We start from the raw sequence: 19,629 nt of genomic DNA, 5'->3' as shown, positions 1-19,629 counted from the left end.
TAATCTTCTTTGTCAGTGTATCCTTTGCCATTCCCTATCACTCCTCCCTGAGAGAGACTTCACCCTGAGTCATAAGGAAAAGGGGATGGCGTATTCTATTAGCTACTTCCTGCTGAAAAGGGACGCTGTGGGTTTCAGGGTGAAGATCTCTCACTACACCCCCAGGAGAAACAAGTTTGACCACTGTGCCATCATCAAATTTCCCCTGAGTCAGCCATGAAGAAGTTAGACAGTAACAACATACTTGTGTCCATTGTGGACGTCAAGGCCAACAAACACCAAATCAAACAAGCTGTAAAGAAGCTCTATGACACTGATGTGACTAAGGTCAACACTCTGATTAGGCCTGATGGAGGAATAAAGGCTTGCTTCTGACAATGATGCTTTGGATGTTGCCTACAAAATTGGGATCATCTAAACTGAGTCCAGCTGGCTAATTCTAAATATTTTTTTCACCATAAAAAAGAAAAGAAAAACCACAAATAGGCAGCATCATGATATATGGACAAAAGATTAAAGTTGTCAACAATTTCATTGTACCTGGAACCACAATCAAAACCCAGCATTCAAGAAATGATAAAATGAACTGCACTGGGAAGAATTCTGCTTTCTAGGACCTCTCCAAAGCTCTAAAGAGCAAAGATATCGGTTTAAAGACTAAGATGTATCTGATTCAAGCCATGGTAGTTTTCATTTGCTAAATAGAAATCTGAAAGTTGGACAATGAATAAGGTAGGCTGAAGAAGGATCGATGCCGTTGAACTGTGGTGATGATGAAGATTCTGGAAAGCTCTGTTCAAGGGCCACTGCTTTCTCTAAGCAGACAACTCCAGTCAAACGTGAGAGAAGGTTCTTTCTTCTGGACACTTCTCTGAGCTCCTAAAGCACCAACAACTCTTGGGATACAAATTATAGTACTGTGTATGAAAACACCTTCCTACCTTTGACTAAATGCTCTCATGTTCAGGGCCAACCTTATTGGTATGTGACCTGTGTCACACTTGATTTGAAGCTTTGTTATCACCATCTGGATACTCCTAACACATTGTGAACAAGGGTTTTTGCTCTAGGCCCTGCAATTATGTAGCAGATACTGTTTATGTTAAATCTTATAGAAGCTCAGTTTAAGGGGAGCTCTGGTGGCCTAGTGGCAAGAAACTGCAGTGCAATCCCAGAGGAACACGGTTCGAATCTACCAGACGTTCTGCCGGAGAAGGAGGCACAATATCCTCCTGTACCAGTCAGATCTGATTTGACGGTACACTCACACAAAATAATAAAAAAATTTAAAAAAATTTAAAAAAAAGCTCAGTTAAAAAAGTAAGTAAACTAAATAGAAAACATAATGCAATTGTATTTTTTTTTTTAGCATCTTTAAACTAAACTGAAAGCCATCATGATTCTGACTTATAACAGACTCATACGCAGAGTAGAGCTGTTCCATAGGGTTCCCAAAGTAGACTGGAAATCTTTATGGAAGCTGAGTGCTACATATTTCTCCCCTGGAGCAGACGGTGTGTTTGAACCATAGACCTTTTGGCTGGCAACCAAGTACTTTAACCACTGTGGTACCAGGACTGCTATTAAGGAGGTATTAAAATTTCAGGTACAGACTGATAAACTCGATTAATGATCTTCCTTTTGGGATTAGAGGACCCTTGAGTAACAAAAAATACACTAAAGCATAACAACATTTTATCCCCAGAAAACCTTGTTACCTGCAACAAATCCAACTACGAGATCCTTTCCAGTAGTAGAGTGTTGACCTTTGACCCAGACTGCTTTGAGGCTATTAAAAGTGTAGAAATAGACAAAATTGGAGCAGCAGAGACTGGAGATAACTGGAAACCAGCCTCGATATGGCGCCAGGCTAGGGGAAAACACAATAAGAAAAGAAAAGGCCAATAAATAAACAGAGAAAGGCCTAGACAGGTCACCATCACATATTCTCCAAGTCCACCCTACACTTCAGTGGACTCCAAATTGGGAACATATCTTAAATTCTGAAGGAGATTCAATTCAAGAACGCTTTTTAAATAATAATATTACCAAAGAAACAATACAAATTTAACCACTCATTTACTGTTCACTCTTAATTTCCTTTCGTAAACTTGGGAGATAATTTTCTCTAGCTGTTAGCTAATATAACATCATTTACATTTTGTTACAAAGTAAAAAAAAGCTAAGAGGAAGTAAATATACAAAATAAACAGAGAAAAAGATGATGGGGGCATGTTAGAAGTCCCAGAACCAGACCATGTGCAAGGGCTCCTGCTAGGTAAACCTGGTATAATCTGAGTACTAAAAGAATTATGAGTCATATATGACTTGACAGTATCTACTATCAACAACAACAAAAGAATTAAGTAAGTAGTAATCATTTGAAAACTACTGAAAAAAATTGAAATTTTGAGTCCAAACCAATCATAAACAGATACCTAAGTATGTCGTGCTCACACTACCAAGATACATAAATAAGAAGAAAATACTGGAGTTGAAAATTGTCATTTTGAAGTTTCATAGTAAATTTAAGGGAAATTTTTTAGAAGTAAGGTACTTGTATTGCCTTAAAAGTATATTCCCTAGACAGCCTGCCATTGCAAGGGGGAAAAATTGTGTCAAATCTAAGAAACCACAAATAACCAATGATAGGTAAGGAGGTAGGGTATGACTCCAGATGTGACACCCTGAGAAGGACACAACAGTGCTATGCATTATTCTGGCCAAGAACTTATAACCTCAATTTAATCATGAAGAAACATGAAGGACATGTAATATGAGGAGTGTTCTATTAAAAAAAGGGAGTTCTAAAAAAAAAGGACGTTCTAGTGAACACTGATAAGAAGTTGAACTGCCAATCTGAAGGCACTTGGTTCAAATCCACCATGGAAGAAATATGGGCAATCTCTTCCAGTATAATTTACTGTCTCTGAAAACTTGCTGGAGGATCAGCAATGAGTTGGTTTGGACTCGATCAGGTGGAAAATTACAACTATTTAACAAATGGGAAAAGTGTCCTAGTCTCAAAAAATGTAGACGCATTAGAAGTAAAGGGCTTTGATGTCTGTGACTTATCCTCAACACTTCACAGGTGACTACAACACAGAGAGGAAAGAGAAGGGAAAGAGTACAAAATGCAGGTGAATCTGTACACTGTTATTCTATCAACTTTATTTTTGTAAATTTTTTATAAATGTAGAATTATTTACAAGTAAAACATTAACAGCAACAACAACAAATCATACAGTCTGTCTGAACGTATATGAAAAGAATAAACCCAACAGCTATCATCTTTGGCGTAAAATCTATGGCCACCGAGTCAATTCTGACTGACAGTAGACTGCAGAGCAGTGACATGCTGTGCTGCTAAAGGAGAAGTCAACAGTTTGAACTTACCTGTCACTCTTTGGGAGAAAGATGAGGCCGTCTGCTCCTGTAGAGATTTACAGCCTTGAAAAGCTGGTAGAAGGTCACCAGGTGTCAGAACTGATTCAGTGGTAGTGAGTTTTTGGTGTGTGTATTAGGACAGAATAGAACCACCCTGTAAGATCATCAGGGCTGCCCTATAATCTTTATGCTACTTCTTTTCTTGTGGAGCAGCTGATGTGTTTGAACTATTGAGCTTTTGGTTAGACACTGGTTTCAAAGAAGACTTTACAATCAACAGTCAAAATATCCCATCACAGATATTTAAGTGATTTAAAACAATAATGTCTTTACAAGTTAGGTAATATTATACAACAAATGCTTCCAGGCTATGAGAAAGAGCAGAAAGTGAGTGTAGGTATGCTGTAAACACACGAGTCTTCTAAAAAGCAGCTTTTTACAGAGCAAAGATAAAGTGAGACAATACTCACAGGCCTTCTTCTTTGATGATCTCCAGGAGCACCATGTGTGTAGTTTTGGACTTTCTTTTTTCATCAACTACAAGAGCAAAGAATATACACATTTAAATAAAATCCTTTGCCAATTATGACCTTGGTATCAGCAAGCTTTGCTGAAATGCTATTTATCTCCTCTTCTTTGCTCTCCCTAGTTTGCTGTAGAACCAAATGTGGCCCCAGCAGCCATAGACTAGCTTCCCAACTACAGATTCCTTGGGTCCCATCTGCTCTACATGAACCACAAAATATTTTAATTCTACCACAAAATATTTTCATTCTAGTCTTAATTTCCAAAGATCTGACAAGAGAAATGTATTTCTTTTTCCTGGTTTTGTCACACATGCATGCACATAAACACACAACTACACCTCTCTTTACTCTTGCCCCCATTTTAAAAGCTTTAACACTGTATAAAGTTGTGTGCCATCAAGCTGGAACCAACTCACAGCTGACGGGAGGAGACTACCCATTCTTCTGCTTTTCCCCTTCTACTTTTCTATAAAGTAGAAAGGGGATTAAAAAAAATCTACTTTTCTTTTTATCGAAGAAGCTACAGTTACAAAAGCTATAAAGGCTACATGCTGATGGGCAGCAAAGCCAAAATTAAAATTCAAATTTTCTAACTTTTGGTTTTGTGCTCAATCTCCTAAACAAAAAGATCTCAAAAACGACAAGGACAAAGGGAGCTCTGGTGGCCAAGTGGCAAGAAGCCTGCACTGCAATACTGAAGGCTCAAGGTTCAAATCCACCAGATGCTCTGCTGGAGAAGGAGGGGCAATCTCCTCCTGTGCCAGATGGATCCAATTCGACTGTACACAATAAGAAAAAAAGGGGAAGAGGAAAAAAAAAGGACAAGGATACTATTTTTTCAGACACTACACTAAAAACAAAACCCATCTCAATTAGCTTTACATTTCCTATCCACAAGTAAAAATATTTTGAGAACATAAAAATGTGGCAATTAACCCCTTTCCTAAGAATTAAAACTGCTACTAGTATTGCTTGGCAAATTAGTAAAGACCCAAGAGAAGGCCACAGACACATTTACTCTTTGGTCCAGTAACCCCACTTTGGAGAATTCATCCCACTGAATCCACAAACACCAAGTGATGCTCTACTACCTACTTGTCTTACATCACCGTGTGTAATAGCAATGGGGTGGAAATGGACCCAAGAATCTGCCATCAAATTACACTGTCCTTCCACCAGCTCAGCAGCTGGAAGAATGAGGAAGCTCCTGGTACGTGCACTGAGAAGGTATCTGAACACACTAATGGGATGTACAAGGTCCCATTAGAAAGGAAAATACTAGGTTGTAGAACAGGATTTAAAGTACATTTTTTAAGTAACAAAGAAAAGTGAGGATATATATTCTTCACTTATAATTACATACAAGTACACGCACACAACTCTGCAAGGCTACCTGAGAAACTGGTAACATTACTTGCAGCAAGTGGAAATGGGAAGGAGATACAAGAGAATCAGACTTCTCACTGTGTATATATTTTGTTTCCGAATCATGTTTAATGATTACCTATTACAAAAACATTAAAATTGATTTACGACAGAAGGTTTTAACATAGAAATGAACTCATTCAGAGCTAATCTTACTCTTGTATCCTCTTGTAAGCTTTGATAGAGGTTTATAATATCAAGGTGAAAATTACTGAGGGAAAAAAGAAATTAAGCAAGAATTGTAGAGAACTATGTAAGCTTACAAAACTAAAGACAGATCAGGACTCATATCTGCATTAGCAATGAGACTTCACATACTATCCTGATTAGCAATTACAGTACATATCTGTCTATGCTGTATTTACTAAATGACAGTCTACTCCCATAAAAATTACAGCCTTGGGGATGTTATAAAACAAAGGCTGTGAATAGCAGTATGAAAAACTGGTATGATTTATAAACTTTCGCTCAATTAAAAATAATACCAATTTTAAAAAATAAGAACAGCGACCAAAAAAAAAAAACAACCACACACCCCAAAAAACACTCCTTCCCCCAAAATCACAGCCTTAGAAAACCAATGTGGCAGTTCTACCCTGTCCTATATGGTCCCCCGAGTCAGAAGCCACTCAACAGCAGGGTTTATGTCCCTACTAGGACAGAGGGTCAAGACAGATGAGAAAAGACTCAGTGGCATGGGGGAAGTGGGGTCCTGGGGGTGCAGCCAATCGGTGTGGCTGCCACCTAGAGGAACCTCGGAGGAAAGGCCTAGCATACAACTTCAGAAAACTTGGCCACTGTCACCAGCAGGAAGCACAGCTCGAGGCTGGCACACAGGGAGTTTCTATCAATTGCCATTGACTCAGAGGCAATTGCTTTTTATATACAGATTAAAAAAGTATTTCTTCATAAGAGTTTGGAATGAGGGTTGCAGAGTGGAGTATACTCGGGGTAAGGGTGGGAGAGTGCAAAGGGATTGTATGCCAATAAAGGAGTTTTTCTTTTGCTTTTAAAGAAGAGCGAACTGGGGGTGGGGGTAGGAGAAAAGTGCAACAATGAATGAATGGAAATCCACAATCTCTGTAAATGTTCATTGAAATTAATAATAATAATAAAAAGAAAAAAAGTATTTATTCTTCCTTTCCTTCTTAGAACATGACCCTAACAAAATAAATAAAACACTTCCTTCAAAAGTTAGCAAAACTGGGGTGGGAAGGGAGAAAATTGCGGCAATGAATGAATGGAAATCCAAAACCTCTGTAAAAAAAAAAAAATTTAAAAAATTATAAAAAAACCAAAAAAACCCCCATTTTCATAAAATATAAAAAAAATAAGGAACTCATTAAATATTATACAAAATGGGTGATCCTGGAGGACATTATGCTGAGGGAAATATCTCAGTCACAAAAGATCAAATATTGCATAGGGTCACTGTTGTAAAACGGGACTGATATTGGGGTTGAGGAAAGATTGAGAAAGAGGGAATAAATAATGTATACTGCATTGAAACAGATAAGGGACAGAACTGTTTAAAAGGGATATATGATTAGGTATTATTGTCATGACAGAAGTCCAGAATGAAGGTTGCACAGTGGAGTGGACTTAGGGGGAAGGATTGTAAAACAATGAAAGAATTTATTTTTCAAAGAGAAGAGCAAATTGGGGGGGAGAGGGTGGGCAGGGAGAAAAGTGTGACAATGAATGAATGGAAACCCTAAGTGTCTATAAACTTTCATTAAAATTAATAAAAAAAAAAGTTAGCAAAACTTAGAGATCCAGAGGATCTCTAAAAAAACAGAATACCCTCCCATAAATTCAGAATTTCACAGAGACCCTTGTTTGCTTTCAGACACCAATGACGGGGAATACAATTACCACAGAAGACTAATACTCACCCTGAAGTCGAAGCCTTGCTGTGTCCAAAGGAAAAAATACGGTCATTGCTGTCACGCTTCCCTGAAAAGTTTAAAAAGCCTTTAGTCACTATAATAAAAAGGAGGGGGGGAAAAAGAGTAACAACTTTAAAATGAATTAGTGTAATTTTCACATGTCACATCAGATTTTCAGTGAGGAAAAGACACATAATACTTTAATATACTGGACTTGCTACTGTTCTAACATTTATAATTGTGTACCTAAAACCACAGAAACTTCCATTATGTGGACAGGTGTGTTGGAGACGGTGAGATTGGCTGAGAACAGGGCAAGGAACACAGTTACACTATGAGTCACAGGCAACTTGATGGCACATATCAATAACAAAAAGCATTCAATTTCTCAGGAAAAGAAAAATCTCTTTCCTGATATTGAAAAAGAAAACACAATCGGTCACCAGAAATGACAAATCTGTTGGCTTGCAACCAAGGAGGACACATGCCAAAGACAGCAAATATGTGGATAGTCATCTTACAGGTCAAGGCCTATACTGAAATATTTCAGAAAATGGAAACAAATCCACGAAAACCAAAATATGATCTTCAGTCTATTCCACCTGAATTTCAAAATCCTCTTAGGAATAGGTTTGAAGTATTGAACATCAATGATTGAAGACCAGATGAACTGTGGGATGATCTCAAAGATAGCATCCCTGCAGAATGCTAAAGGTTACTACAAACACAGAGGATAAAGGAAAACCCAAAATGGATGTGGGAAGAAACTCTGCAAATTGCACAAGGGCATCAAGAAGCCAAACAAAAGGAAGAGATAATGAAGTAAAAGAGCTCAACAGAAGATTTCAAAAGGTATCCAGAGAAGACAACAAAAAATATTATAATGGAATATGCTGAGAACTAGAGAACAAAAATAGAAGAACTCACTCAGCATTTCTCAACCTAAAAGAACAGGAAAACAAATTCAAGCCTCAAGTTGATACTTAGAGATGCTATGGGCAAAATTATCAATTACCCGGAAAGCTTCAAAAGAAAATAGAGGGAATAAAAATGTGAAAAGAAGAAAAAAAAAAGGATAGAACATGCAGAATCACTGTATCCAAAAAGAACTAGCTGACATTGAAATATTTCATAAAATACTATATGATCAGGAAGTTGGCTGGATAACTGGTGGGATGACTGGCATCTCAATAGCGGCTCGACTTGGTGGCAGTCAAGGCAAGGGAAGTTTCTGGGGTCCTTTTTGCTGTGTGCTACTGTTCTTTTTTGCCCTTCAAAAGTGGGTGGGCGGCCCAGAGCCTTAGACTAAGAAGAAGTAAGGACGGAGCCTGCGGAGTGGTAGCTTAAAATCCTGTAGGGCCCTCAGGCCTGTGGCCGTCGGGTCTGTCTTTGTTTTTAGTGAAGCATTCTTCTAGGCCCTATAGCCCTGGCCTGTTCACTTGCTATACAAAGAGGAAACTCGTGGTTGCTGAGAAACTGAACACTGTGACACTGACATGTCAAATGCATTAATGGTTACCCATGGTGGACAGTGTTTGGTGGAGTTCCCCAATTAAAACAAGCTTGGAAGCAGAAGTGGCATCCACTTCCAAAATAGCTTGCCTCTGGAAACCCGTGAACCTGGAGAAAGGACAAAAATTATACAAGTGTCTGGGTCTTTCATTCATAGGGTCGCTATGACTTGACAGCACTTAACAACAACAACAACAACTATATGATCATAAGGTTAATGATAATGAAGGAAGAATTTCAAGGTGAACTGAAAGCATTGGCCAAACATAAGGCCCCAGGAATTGACAGGATGACATCTGTCATGTTTCAAATGACAATGCAGCCCAGGACATGCTTATCAGTCTATGGCAGGAAATTCGAGTACAGCTGCCTGGCTAAATGACTAAAAGATTCACATTTATTCCCATTCTTAAGAATGGTAACCCAATAGAATGTGGAAATTATCAAACAATATCATTAACATCATGTACAAACAAAACACTGAAGATAATGAAAAAAACAGCTAGAATAGTATATTGATAGAAAATTTCCAGAAGTTCAATCTGGATTTAGAAGAGGCTGTGGTACCACAGACATCATTGCTGATGTAAGATGGATCCTGGGTGAAATCAGAGAATGTCTGTTTGGGCTTTAATGACTAGGAAAAGGCATTTGACTGCAGGGATCATAACAAATTATGGCTAACTTTGAGAACGGAAATCTCATAACACTCAATAGTGCTCATGTGAAACCTATACCTTGACCAAGAAGCTATTGTATGAACAGAGCACGGGAACACTGCATGGTTTAAAATGAAGAAAGGTGTGTATCTGAGTTGTATCCTTTCTCCAAACCTATTTAATTTGTATGCTGAGCAAATCATTCAAGAATCTGGACTCCACGAAGAAGAAGGTGGCGTCAGGATTGCAGGAAGACTCATTAATAACCTTCACTATGTAGATGACACAACTGTGCTTGCAGAAGGCAAGGAGGACTTGAAACACCTGCTACAGAAGACTAAGGACTAGAGCCTTCAATATAGATTGCATCTAAAAAGCAAGAAAACAAAAATTCTCACCACTAGACCAACAGGAGGCATCATGATAGATATAGGAAAGTTTCAAACTATCAATGACTTCATCTTACTTGGATCCACAATCAATACACTTGGTACTAACAGTCAGGAGATCAGGAGATGCACTGCACTGGAACAGTCAGCAGTCAGGGACCTCTCCAAATTACTGAGAAGCAATGATGTTAGTTTGAGGACTCAGATGCACCTGTTTCAATCACTTTTTCAATCTCTTGCTATGCTGCTGATAGTGGGACTATGAATAAAGATTACAGAGCGAAAATCCATTTCTTTGAGCTGAAGTGTTGCAGAAGAGTAGTGAATATCCCATGGACTGCAAAAAGAACAAACAGATAATGTCTTGAAGAAGGTGCTGCCAAGTGTTCCTTGGAGGCAAAGATGATAAAGCTTCATCTCACATATTTTGAGCATGTTGTTTTTTGTTATTATGTGCCATCTAGTCAGCTATGACTCTTCACATGTTGGTAAGAGGGGCCAGTCCTTGGAAAAGGACATCATACTTGGGAAGGTGGAGAGTCAGTGAAGGAAGGGAAGACCCTCAAAGATATGGACTGACACAATGACTGTTAACAGTGGGCTTCAGTGTGTCAGACACAATGAGGATGGCACAAGATTGAGCAGGATTCAGTCCCGCTGCTCACAGGGTCTTTATGAGTCATAGTTAACTCGATGGCCCTTGACGACAACATGAGTCAGCTGCTGCTAGCATGCTCACTCAGAAATCAAATTAACCAGTAACTAGAAAGAGACACATGCATCTATTTCCTGGACTTCAAGTATATGCTCTAAAATGAAAGGACATGAAATGACCATACTGTTGTTTAAAATGAGAGATTTGTTTGCTTTTCAATAAAATAAGGACAACAGTTTTGCTAGAAATTCTAGGAAAATCCAAGGTTAACAAATATTTCATTCTTAACACCTTATGACAGAAGAAAATCACAAATAGGCATTTAGGAATGAAATGATATGTATAAAACTTATAGTTTTGTTCATGGATCTCAATTAAGGTGTAAATCCACTAGGGAATATTTTCAAGCATCAGATCAAATTTAAGGCTATTCATCTCACAATGGTTTCAGATAAAACTTTAATCATATTAACACCTAGGAACTAATAATTAAATTTTAAAGATAAGCATGAACATTTACTAAGTCTCTAATCAAGCTCTGGTGGCTTATTGGTAAGAAGCTGCACTGCCAACTCAAAGGCATGCAGCGGAAATCCACCAGCTGCTCCATGGGAGAAAGACGGCCAGTCTCCTCCTATGTATGTGATTTACTGCCCATGAAACCCTCTGGAAGGTCAGCTCTGAGTGGGTTCTAACTCGCAGTGCCTCACAGTAACTAATCATCTCAAGTCTGTTTGACAAGGAAGAAGAGTGAATTGTATTGCTGTTGTTGTTAAGTCAACTCTGACTCACTGTGGCCCGATGAACAATGGATCTGAACCCTGCCCTGCTTGTGTCATCCTCATCATCTCTGATATACCTGAGCCCTTTGTTACAGTTACAATCACCATCTTGTTGAGGGTGTTTCTCTCTTTCACTGAACTTTGCTTCACTTTCCCAAGTATGACGTCCTTTTCCAAAGACACTCCTCCTGACAACAGGCTCAAAATACGTGAGACGAAGCTTCACCATCCATGCCTCCAAGGAGTACCCTGGCTGCACTATGTTCTCTTTGCAGTCCATGGAATATTCAGCAGTCTCCTTCAACACATCATTACAAGGGTTTTGACTGTTCTGCTGTCATCTTTAGTCTCTCTCCAACTTTCAGATGCATGACAAGTTAACTGTAGAGACCGTGGCCTGAAACAGATGCACCTTAGTCTTTAAATTAACATCATTCCTCTACAACATGTTGGAAAGATCTCTGACAGCAGATTTACCCAATGCAACGTGTCTTTCAAGTTCCTGAGTTCTGGTGCAAAATGTGTTGATTGTGGGTCCAAGTGAAATGAACAGTTCAATCAACCTTCAATCAATTTTCTTCAATATTCATTAAACATTATCTCCCACCATCAGCTTGCACTTGCTTGCTCACTTCTCTGTTACTACTGCATTTGTTTCTCTCTCATGTACGATGGTGAAATGAGCTTCATTAGGTGGCCTTTTTTTGTTGCTGATGTTGTGGTTCTTTAGAAAATCAGCTTTTTGAGATTTCCTCACTAAGTCCTAAGGAATTATCTTTAGTGATGGAGTGACATTTCCTGAAAAAGTTGTTAAAAAAATTTGATAGCTACATACTTAAAGAGCTGCACTGCCAGCCCAAAAGTACATGGTTTGAATATACCAGCAGCTCCCTAGGAGAAAGATGGGCACTCTCTTCCTGTGTAACTTACTACCTCTGAAAGGTTGCTGGAAAGCCGGCTAGGGGACCGACTCTGCAGTATAAAACAGCAGGGTATGGACTACCCTGTGACTGAGCTATTTGTGCATCTTGAAGTGATTGAAACGACTGGAACAGCATATCAACAGAGAACTAGCAGAAGTGCAGGCTGAGTTTAGAAAGGGTTGTGGTTCTAGGAATATTGCAGTTAATGTTAGATGGATCTTGGCGAAAAGCAGAGAGAACCAGAGGAATGTATATCTGTGTTTCATTGATTATGCAAAGGCGTTTAATTATGTGGATCACAACAAACTGTGTCTGACTCTGCGAAGAATGGGAATCCCAGAACACTTGACTGTACTTAGGCGAAACCTATACTTGGACCAGGAGGCAGTCATCAGAATAGAGCAAGGAAACACTGCATGGTTCAAAACTGGGAAGGGTATACACCAGGGATGTGTCCTGTCTCCAAAACTTTTCAACCTGTATGCAGAACAGATAATCCAGGAGGCTGGGCTTTATGAAGAGAAGCGTGGCATCAGGATTGGTGGAAGATTCATCAATAATTTGTTTTATGCAGATGACACAACTCTTGCTGAAATTGAGGAGGATCTGAAGCACTTGCTGCAGAAGGTCAAGGACTGCTGCCTTCATGAGGTTCAATATCAAAAAAACATTCTCACCGCCGGGCCAATTGGCAGCATCAGGATGGATGGTGAAGAGACTGAGATTGTTAATAGCTTAAGTTTGCTTGGCTCCACAGTCAACACTCTTGGCACCAGCAGCCAGGACATTAAAAGATGTATTGCGATGGGAAAGTCTGCTATTAGGGACCTCTCCAAAGTACTGAAGACCAATGGTGTCACTCTGGAGACTATGGTGCTCTTGATGCAGGTCATGGTCTTTGCAATCACTTGCTATGCATCAGAGACTAGGGAGGATAGAAGAATTGATGCCTTTGAGCTGTGGTGTTGGAGAAGAGTACTGAATATACCATGGACTGCTAAGAAAACGAACAGGTTCGATCTAGAGAGAGTTAAACCAGGCTGCTCCTTGGAGGTAAGGATTCTGAAGTTTCCTCTGACAGACATACTTTGGACATGTTGCAAGAAGGGACCAGTCCTTGGAGTGGGACGTCATGCTTGGGAGGGTGGAGGGACAGCGCAGGAGGGGAAGGCCCTCTATGAGGTGGATTGATTGACTGGGGTAATGGGGATGGGTGTGTAAGAGACAGTGAGATTGGCACAGGATAGAGCAGGGTTTAGGGCTACTATAAATAGGGTCACTATGAGTCGCAGGCGACAGCACATAACAATTGCTGTTTGGTGCGGTGGAGCCAATCACGACTCAGTGACCTCATGCAGTGAACCTGCCCTATCCTGCACCATCCTCACAATCTCTGTCCTGCTCGGGCCACTGTAGTTAATGCATCAATCTATCTCATTAAGGGTTATCTTCTCTTTTGTGGAACCTCTACCTTTCCCAGTATGATACCTCTCTCCAAGAAGTTTCTGCTGGGCCTGCCCCTCACCCTATGCATGAGGGAAAGAAGAGAGGTGGAGCAGGTTTGGTTATCTGCACTGGAGTGGAAACAAAAACCAGCCAGAAATCTTGGTCATATAATGGATTCTGGAACATTTTTAGATTCGGTTATAAATATCACGGAATGTACAGTCAGCAGGGAAACGAGTTGCGATTTTTGTTTTGTTTTCTCCTTTGTGGGAGGTAATGCCTGAAGGCAGAACAAATTCTGAGGGAGAGGCCCCGTAGAGGAGGCAGAGCAGCATGGAGGCATCAAGGATGGTGCTAGTTCAAAAGACGGAGAAGATCCTTCCAAAGCATTCCCTGTCCGAGGTGGACTCTGAGTTCTGCTATGGGAGCGAGGGCCTCATAAACTGTGGGGAAGGCACAGGGATGGAGGCAGGGCTTCCAAGAGATGTGTACCTTATGCCACAGGGCCTCGAGCCTCTTCTCATCCACTGCAGGGTCCAAGTGCAGATTTTTTATACTGCTGCAACTTGGAGCTTTATGCTTCGCTGATCCCACCAGCTTTGCCTAGTAGAATGTGGTTTGGGTTTTGACAAGTTTCAAGGCGAGCTGCTTCTTCATTTCCTTGAGAAATTCTAACATTAATGAGATTATTTCTGCATTCCTTCAGTCTTCTCTTCACTGTTTCCTATCAGGTTCTGCTGCTGAGACCCCCATCAGGGAAGCTGGTCTCTTCTTCACCTGAGCCCCTCACTGTGCTTGTGAATCTGAACTGTCCCTGGAGGAGGCTGAATCAAGATTTGAACATAGTCAGTAGGGGTCCAGAGTTCAAGCTCTTAATCATATTTGCACATGTCATCAGAAAGGACTGGATCTGGCAAAAAGACTTCATGGTTGGTAAAGCCGAGGGTCAGCAGGTAAGAGCAAGACCCTCCATGAAATGGATGGATGATGGCTGCACCAATGTGCTCAAACACAGCAACAATGCAGAGGATGATACTGGACTGTTTTCATTCTGTTGACCTGGAATTGTAGAATTTTTTTTTGTACAGCCTATTTTACTTTTTTTCTGACTAACCTATTTTGGGTGTATTTTTGTTTTTTTGGGGGGTCTAGACTAGTCTAGAAACTCAGCCTATAGCTCGGGCTGGTACAAATGTTCAAATGTTTGTTAAGTAAAGTAAAACCTACATAGTTCCAGCAGTTATTGGAAACAAAGTCCACGGGAAATATGTGTTTCAAATTCCAAAGGTAAACTGGAATACAGACAGCTAGTTTTCTGCACACGAAGAATGCACCTATTTTTTTTTCTTCTAGTAAAGCAGACTGATGAGTGCTTTCATAAGCAGTTGTTACCTGAAGCAAAATATTTATTATCTATACAAGTTTTGTGCCAAGATGCATAATCACATTATTTTTCAATTTTCCAGAATCTGAATAGAATTCCTGTTTACATAAATAATCAGTATCCACCTTGCCATCGCCTAAGTACACTCTGTTCACTTAGTATAAAAGAGAAAGCACAAAATACTCAGAAGATAACCACAATGTACAATCCTGCTGTGCCAGAGAGGCATATAAATAAACCCATTATTTTTGAGTTCCACAGAATTCTAACCATCTGAGTGGGAGTTCTGCTGATGACTACAATTAGAATGAAAAAGAACCCATTTCCAGAGAAATACCCTTCTTGCATCCCATCAACACCAAACATTTTAAAGTATAACATTCTGCCACACCACTCCCTCCAACTCTTAGTCCACACAAAACATACATAGTAGCAAGCCAAGAATAAATTCTTGCCCAACCCAGGGAAGGGGGTCTGGAAAAACCTTGAGATCTCCTAGCTGCAGCATATGGGAAAAAGTCACAACCAGGTGAACCAATTCTCAGATACACAGTGAACAACTGAAAAGACCATGGCTTGGATCACGTGCATCTGAAGATGAGTGGGCTGGTTTTTGCCTAGTGTTTTGAGCATCAACTCTAATCTCTTCAAGTTAAAATACTGGTTTTAGGTTTTCAAACAATGAAAGTTGTGGGAATTTGAGGTGCAGGTATGTGGTTCCAAAATTTAGTAGTGAGTTCCTAACCATTTAGCTCAGCTTCCAGGTTGGAAATCTTCCAGGTAGAAGCATGGTTATTTCCTGGTTCACTTTTATAAAATAATCTTTTCAATTTCTGGCTTTCTTGGTATTGGGTAACTTCCTACTGGATTTACAATCAAGACAGACTGAATTCGCTTATTGTCCTCTCTCTCTTGCATCACTGTTTGTGGTTAAGTGTCGATGAGCTGAAGATGACTCACAGTGACCCTAAGAACAATGGATGTGAAATTTATTTTGTACTATCGTTGTCATCTGATACACTTACATAACCTGTTAAAATCACTGTGCTAATTCACCTCATAGAGGGTCTTACTCGCTTTTGATAACCCACCACCTTTCCAAGCATCATGTCCTTTTCCAGGGACTGGCCCTATCACTAAAAGCTTCTCGTTGTTGTTAGGTGTTGTCGAATCAAGTACAACTCATGGTGACCCTACGAACAAAAGATCTGAACTCTGTTCTATCCTGTGCCATCTTCACACTTCCTGACACACAAGAGACCACTGCAGTAGTCACCGTGTCAATCCAGCTGGTTCAGGGTCTTCCTCTCCTTCTTCGACCCTCTACCCTTCCCAGCATCATGTCCTTCTCTAAGGAATAGCCTCCTCCTAGCAACATGTTCAAAGTATCTGAGATGAAGCCTCATCATTCTTACCTCCAAAGAGCACGCCAGGGGTACCCTCTCTAAGACATATCTGCTTGTTCACTTGGCTATCCAGAGGATGTTCAGTGCTCTTATCAACATCACAGCTCCAAGACATCAATTCTTTTTCTGTCATCGTTATTCATTGTCCAGCTCTCAGATGCATAGCAACTGATCAGAAAGACTATGGTCTGAATCAGATGCATCTTAGTTCTCAAAACTGACATCGTTACTCCTCAATAATTTGGAGAGGTCCCTAACTGCAGATTTTCCCAGTACAATGTGTCTCCTTATTTCCTGACAGCTGGTACCAAGGGTGTTAACTGTGAATCTAAGTAAATGAAGTTGTTGATAATTTCACTTTTCTTCATCCAGCATGATGTTGCCTATCAGTCAGTTCAGTGGTAAGAATTTTGCTGATGCAATCCATACTGAAGCCTGCATTCCTTGATCTTCTGCAACAAGTGCTTCAAGTCCTCCTCACTTTCAGCAAGCAAGGCTGTATCATCTGCATAACACAGGTTATTGATAAGTCTCCCTCCAATCCTGATGCCACATTCCTCTTTCATAGAGCCTAGCTTCTTGGATAATTTGCTCAGCATACAAATCTCAAATTCCTGTTTCAACTGGTTAAGCAATTTCTACAAGCCAAATGGCTCTCCTGGCTGCAGGGTCCTCCCTTCATTCAATCTCTAGACTGAGAATTCCTTATATGCGTGGCACCTCACTAATGCTCACCCACCTCCCACCCCCCACTGCTTTGTTTTATTAATGCTTTTAAGAAGGTACTGTTGTTTTTGCGGGCTTTTCTTTTACAGTTAGGGTTTCCCCCCTTTTTTCCAGTGAATTCTGTTAGGACTGGACTCCTCTGGACTGCCTTATTTCACTGAGCCTCACGTTTTCCATGTTGACAGCATGCAGTCTTGCCACTTTTCTAGCATACATTTTAGTGCAAAATATTTAAATTTTCCTTCTCTGAAGTTCCATTTGTCACAGGGTTTCTTTTTTTTTTTTAAAAAAAAGATCATTTATATTGGTTTGCATTACGATTCATCTACATTGCGTTTCACATTTTCTTTCATTCACACTGTGTTTCTTACAATCATCCCCATGTATTGTGTTTTATAAAATTAATCACCACTCAACTATGCCCACCATTCATTACCCTATCTTTTCAGGTCCCTGCTGGATTTTTCTCCTTTCCTTTACCCCCTCCCTCCACTTACCAAATTGTGTGACCTCGTGATTTCCCCTAGGATTTCTTTTTTATAAAGGGAAGTTTCAAAGGCAGGTTTGACTAGCTCCTTAGTCAGAAACAAAAATTTCCTTTAAAATAGTTAAAACACATATTCAGAAATTGTCTTTTATTTTGTAAACATCTTTTAAAAATCTTTTAAATGTAAAGTGTTTCTTTCTTTGCGAGCTAATACAATTTGTTCCTGCTTCACTATAAATCTAAGGACAGGCTGGTACGCTACATTCATGTTTCAGATCAACTCTCCTAGAGGACGTGACACCACCATTTCCAGTTTCCTGGATAGCAATGACTGAGCTCAAGAGTGTATTCTGAACTCACTTTACTTCTCCCCACAACTTCGTTGAGTGATAAATACTAATAAGGAACTCTAGTAGCCAAATGGTAAGGAGCCGTGCTGCCAACCTGAAGACTCAAGGGGTTTGAATACTGGGTACTTTTCAGGAGAAAGATGGGTAATCTCTTCAAATGGAATTTACCACTTTTGAAACCCCACTAGTGGGTCAGCTGTGAGTTAGTTCTGACTTGATGGCAATAAATGACATCATCAACTAATACTAATATAAAGCAAAGTAAAACACAAAAAACTGCAATTATTTTTGTACTGGATATTAAAACTGGGATAAAAAGGCAGACATCTGAAGCTGTGCTCTTTGCACAAAGGTATCTAATTAAGAGACAGACCAAAGGCCTTTCAGGAGCCATGCACAGAAGCTTTCAAAATACAACCACAGCCTTTTTGCCTTGGTGTTTCCCTCCATGCAAGATGGGTTACCAGCAGCTCTACTGGAGTCACCCGCGGAAATTCAGCCAGGGTTTCCACTCTTACCACATGTCCTCCAACAAGCATGACTGATGGGGAAATACAGACTCAGTACATGCCACCAGTGTTTCCAGGAGATGCCAAGGATCGAGGCTTCATCAAGCTGGACTAAGTGACCATCCTTACATGGCTTAGCCAGGACATCTATATGACAAGAAACAAGCCCACCACTTTGTACATAAAGTAACATTTCACTTGTGATAAGGTGGGGGGAAAATGCACTATAGATACAAACACTGCTTTAGCAAAAGTTTGTCTGGTTTAAAATAATAAGGTCTTAGATCAGTTGAGTAGCTGGAAAAAACAAAGAAGGGTTTTCTGCAAAAAGAAGAACTCTGATAAAGAAAATAAATTGGATTTGCTGGCTTATTGGATGTGAATTATAAGGGAGAAGAGAAAGGAGAGTGACAGGAATGAAAATACCAACACAGAAACAGGAAAATCCAAGAGAGCCTGGTTCAAGGAAATTACTAGCTCAATCTTGAAGAGTGAATCTGAGACACTCTCTAACCCAGCTCCAATGGCCTCGTGTGTCCTATGTATAAAATTCTATTCCAGCAATCGCCACACTATACAGTATTTAGTTATTTATGAACTTATCTTCCTTGCCAGATTGTGGGTACCTGAGAAGCAGGAGCCTAATGTTTGTGGGGGGGGAAAAATTAATGCATGGCTATATGGGGGGAAATATCTTTAGGCAGTTGTCAATATCAAACTGTAGCCTAGGAAGGAGACAGATCACAATTAGAAAAAAAATGATCAGCAAAATCACATATATTGTTCTCTGTCCAAATTCATGGGGATTTTGGGCTCCCTCTACTGGGGTTGTGTTTGATGTGTATTACTGCTCTTTTCCCCCTACGAGTGGGTGTCCTTAAACCTTTGTCTAGGGTGGAAATCTGCTCAAAGGTGTGGCTTTAACACCCTGCAGGGCCCTCAGGCCTGTGGCCCTCAGGCTAAATTAATTAATTTTAATTTCCGAATTGAATATTCCTTAAATGATACAGCAATGTTTTATCTATTTGCTGAACTGAAAAACTTGGTGTTGCTGTCATGCTGCACATTGTTCCATGCTGTTGTTGATGTTATGTGCCATCGAGTCGCTTGCGACTCATAGCGACCCTATGTACAACAGCCCTAAACCCTGCTCTGTCCTGTGCCAATCGCACT

At 40.0% G+C, this 19,629-nt stretch overlaps 1 protein-coding gene across 2 annotated transcripts in view; it reads right to left on the bottom strand.

Moving 5' to 3' along the window:
• SLC25A17 (solute carrier family 25 (mitochondrial carrier; peroxisomal membrane protein, 34kDa), member 17) overlaps window positions 1-19,629 on the bottom strand; it is a 63,385-nt gene that overhangs the window by 31,595 nt on the left and 12,161 nt on the right. Inside the window, exons 2-4 of one of the 2 annotated variants that reach the window (XM_006890095.1) lie at window positions 7,235-7,295; window positions 3,858-3,924; window positions 1,719-1,870 (exon numbers count right to left, since the gene is read on the bottom strand). In XM_006890095.1, coding sequence (XP_006890157.1) covers window positions 1,719-1,870; window positions 3,858-3,924; window positions 7,235-7,295 — 280 coding nt within the window. The remainder of the gene's footprint in view (window positions 1-1,718; window positions 1,871-3,857; window positions 3,925-7,234; window positions 7,296-19,629) is intronic. The other variant, XM_006890096.1, reaches the window with a different exon arrangement.

Source organism: Elephantulus edwardii, unplaced genomic scaffold (assembly GCF_000299155.1).
Source record: "Elephantulus edwardii isolate Elephantulus edwardi_28Jun2011 unplaced genomic scaffold, EleEdw1.0 scaffold00086, whole genome shotgun sequence".
NCBI lineage: Eukaryota > Metazoa > Chordata > Mammalia > Macroscelidea > Macroscelididae > Elephantulus > Elephantulus edwardii.
The sequence above is the reverse complement of the archived record's forward strand: the minus strand, read 5'-3'. Positions and strand labels throughout refer to the sequence as shown.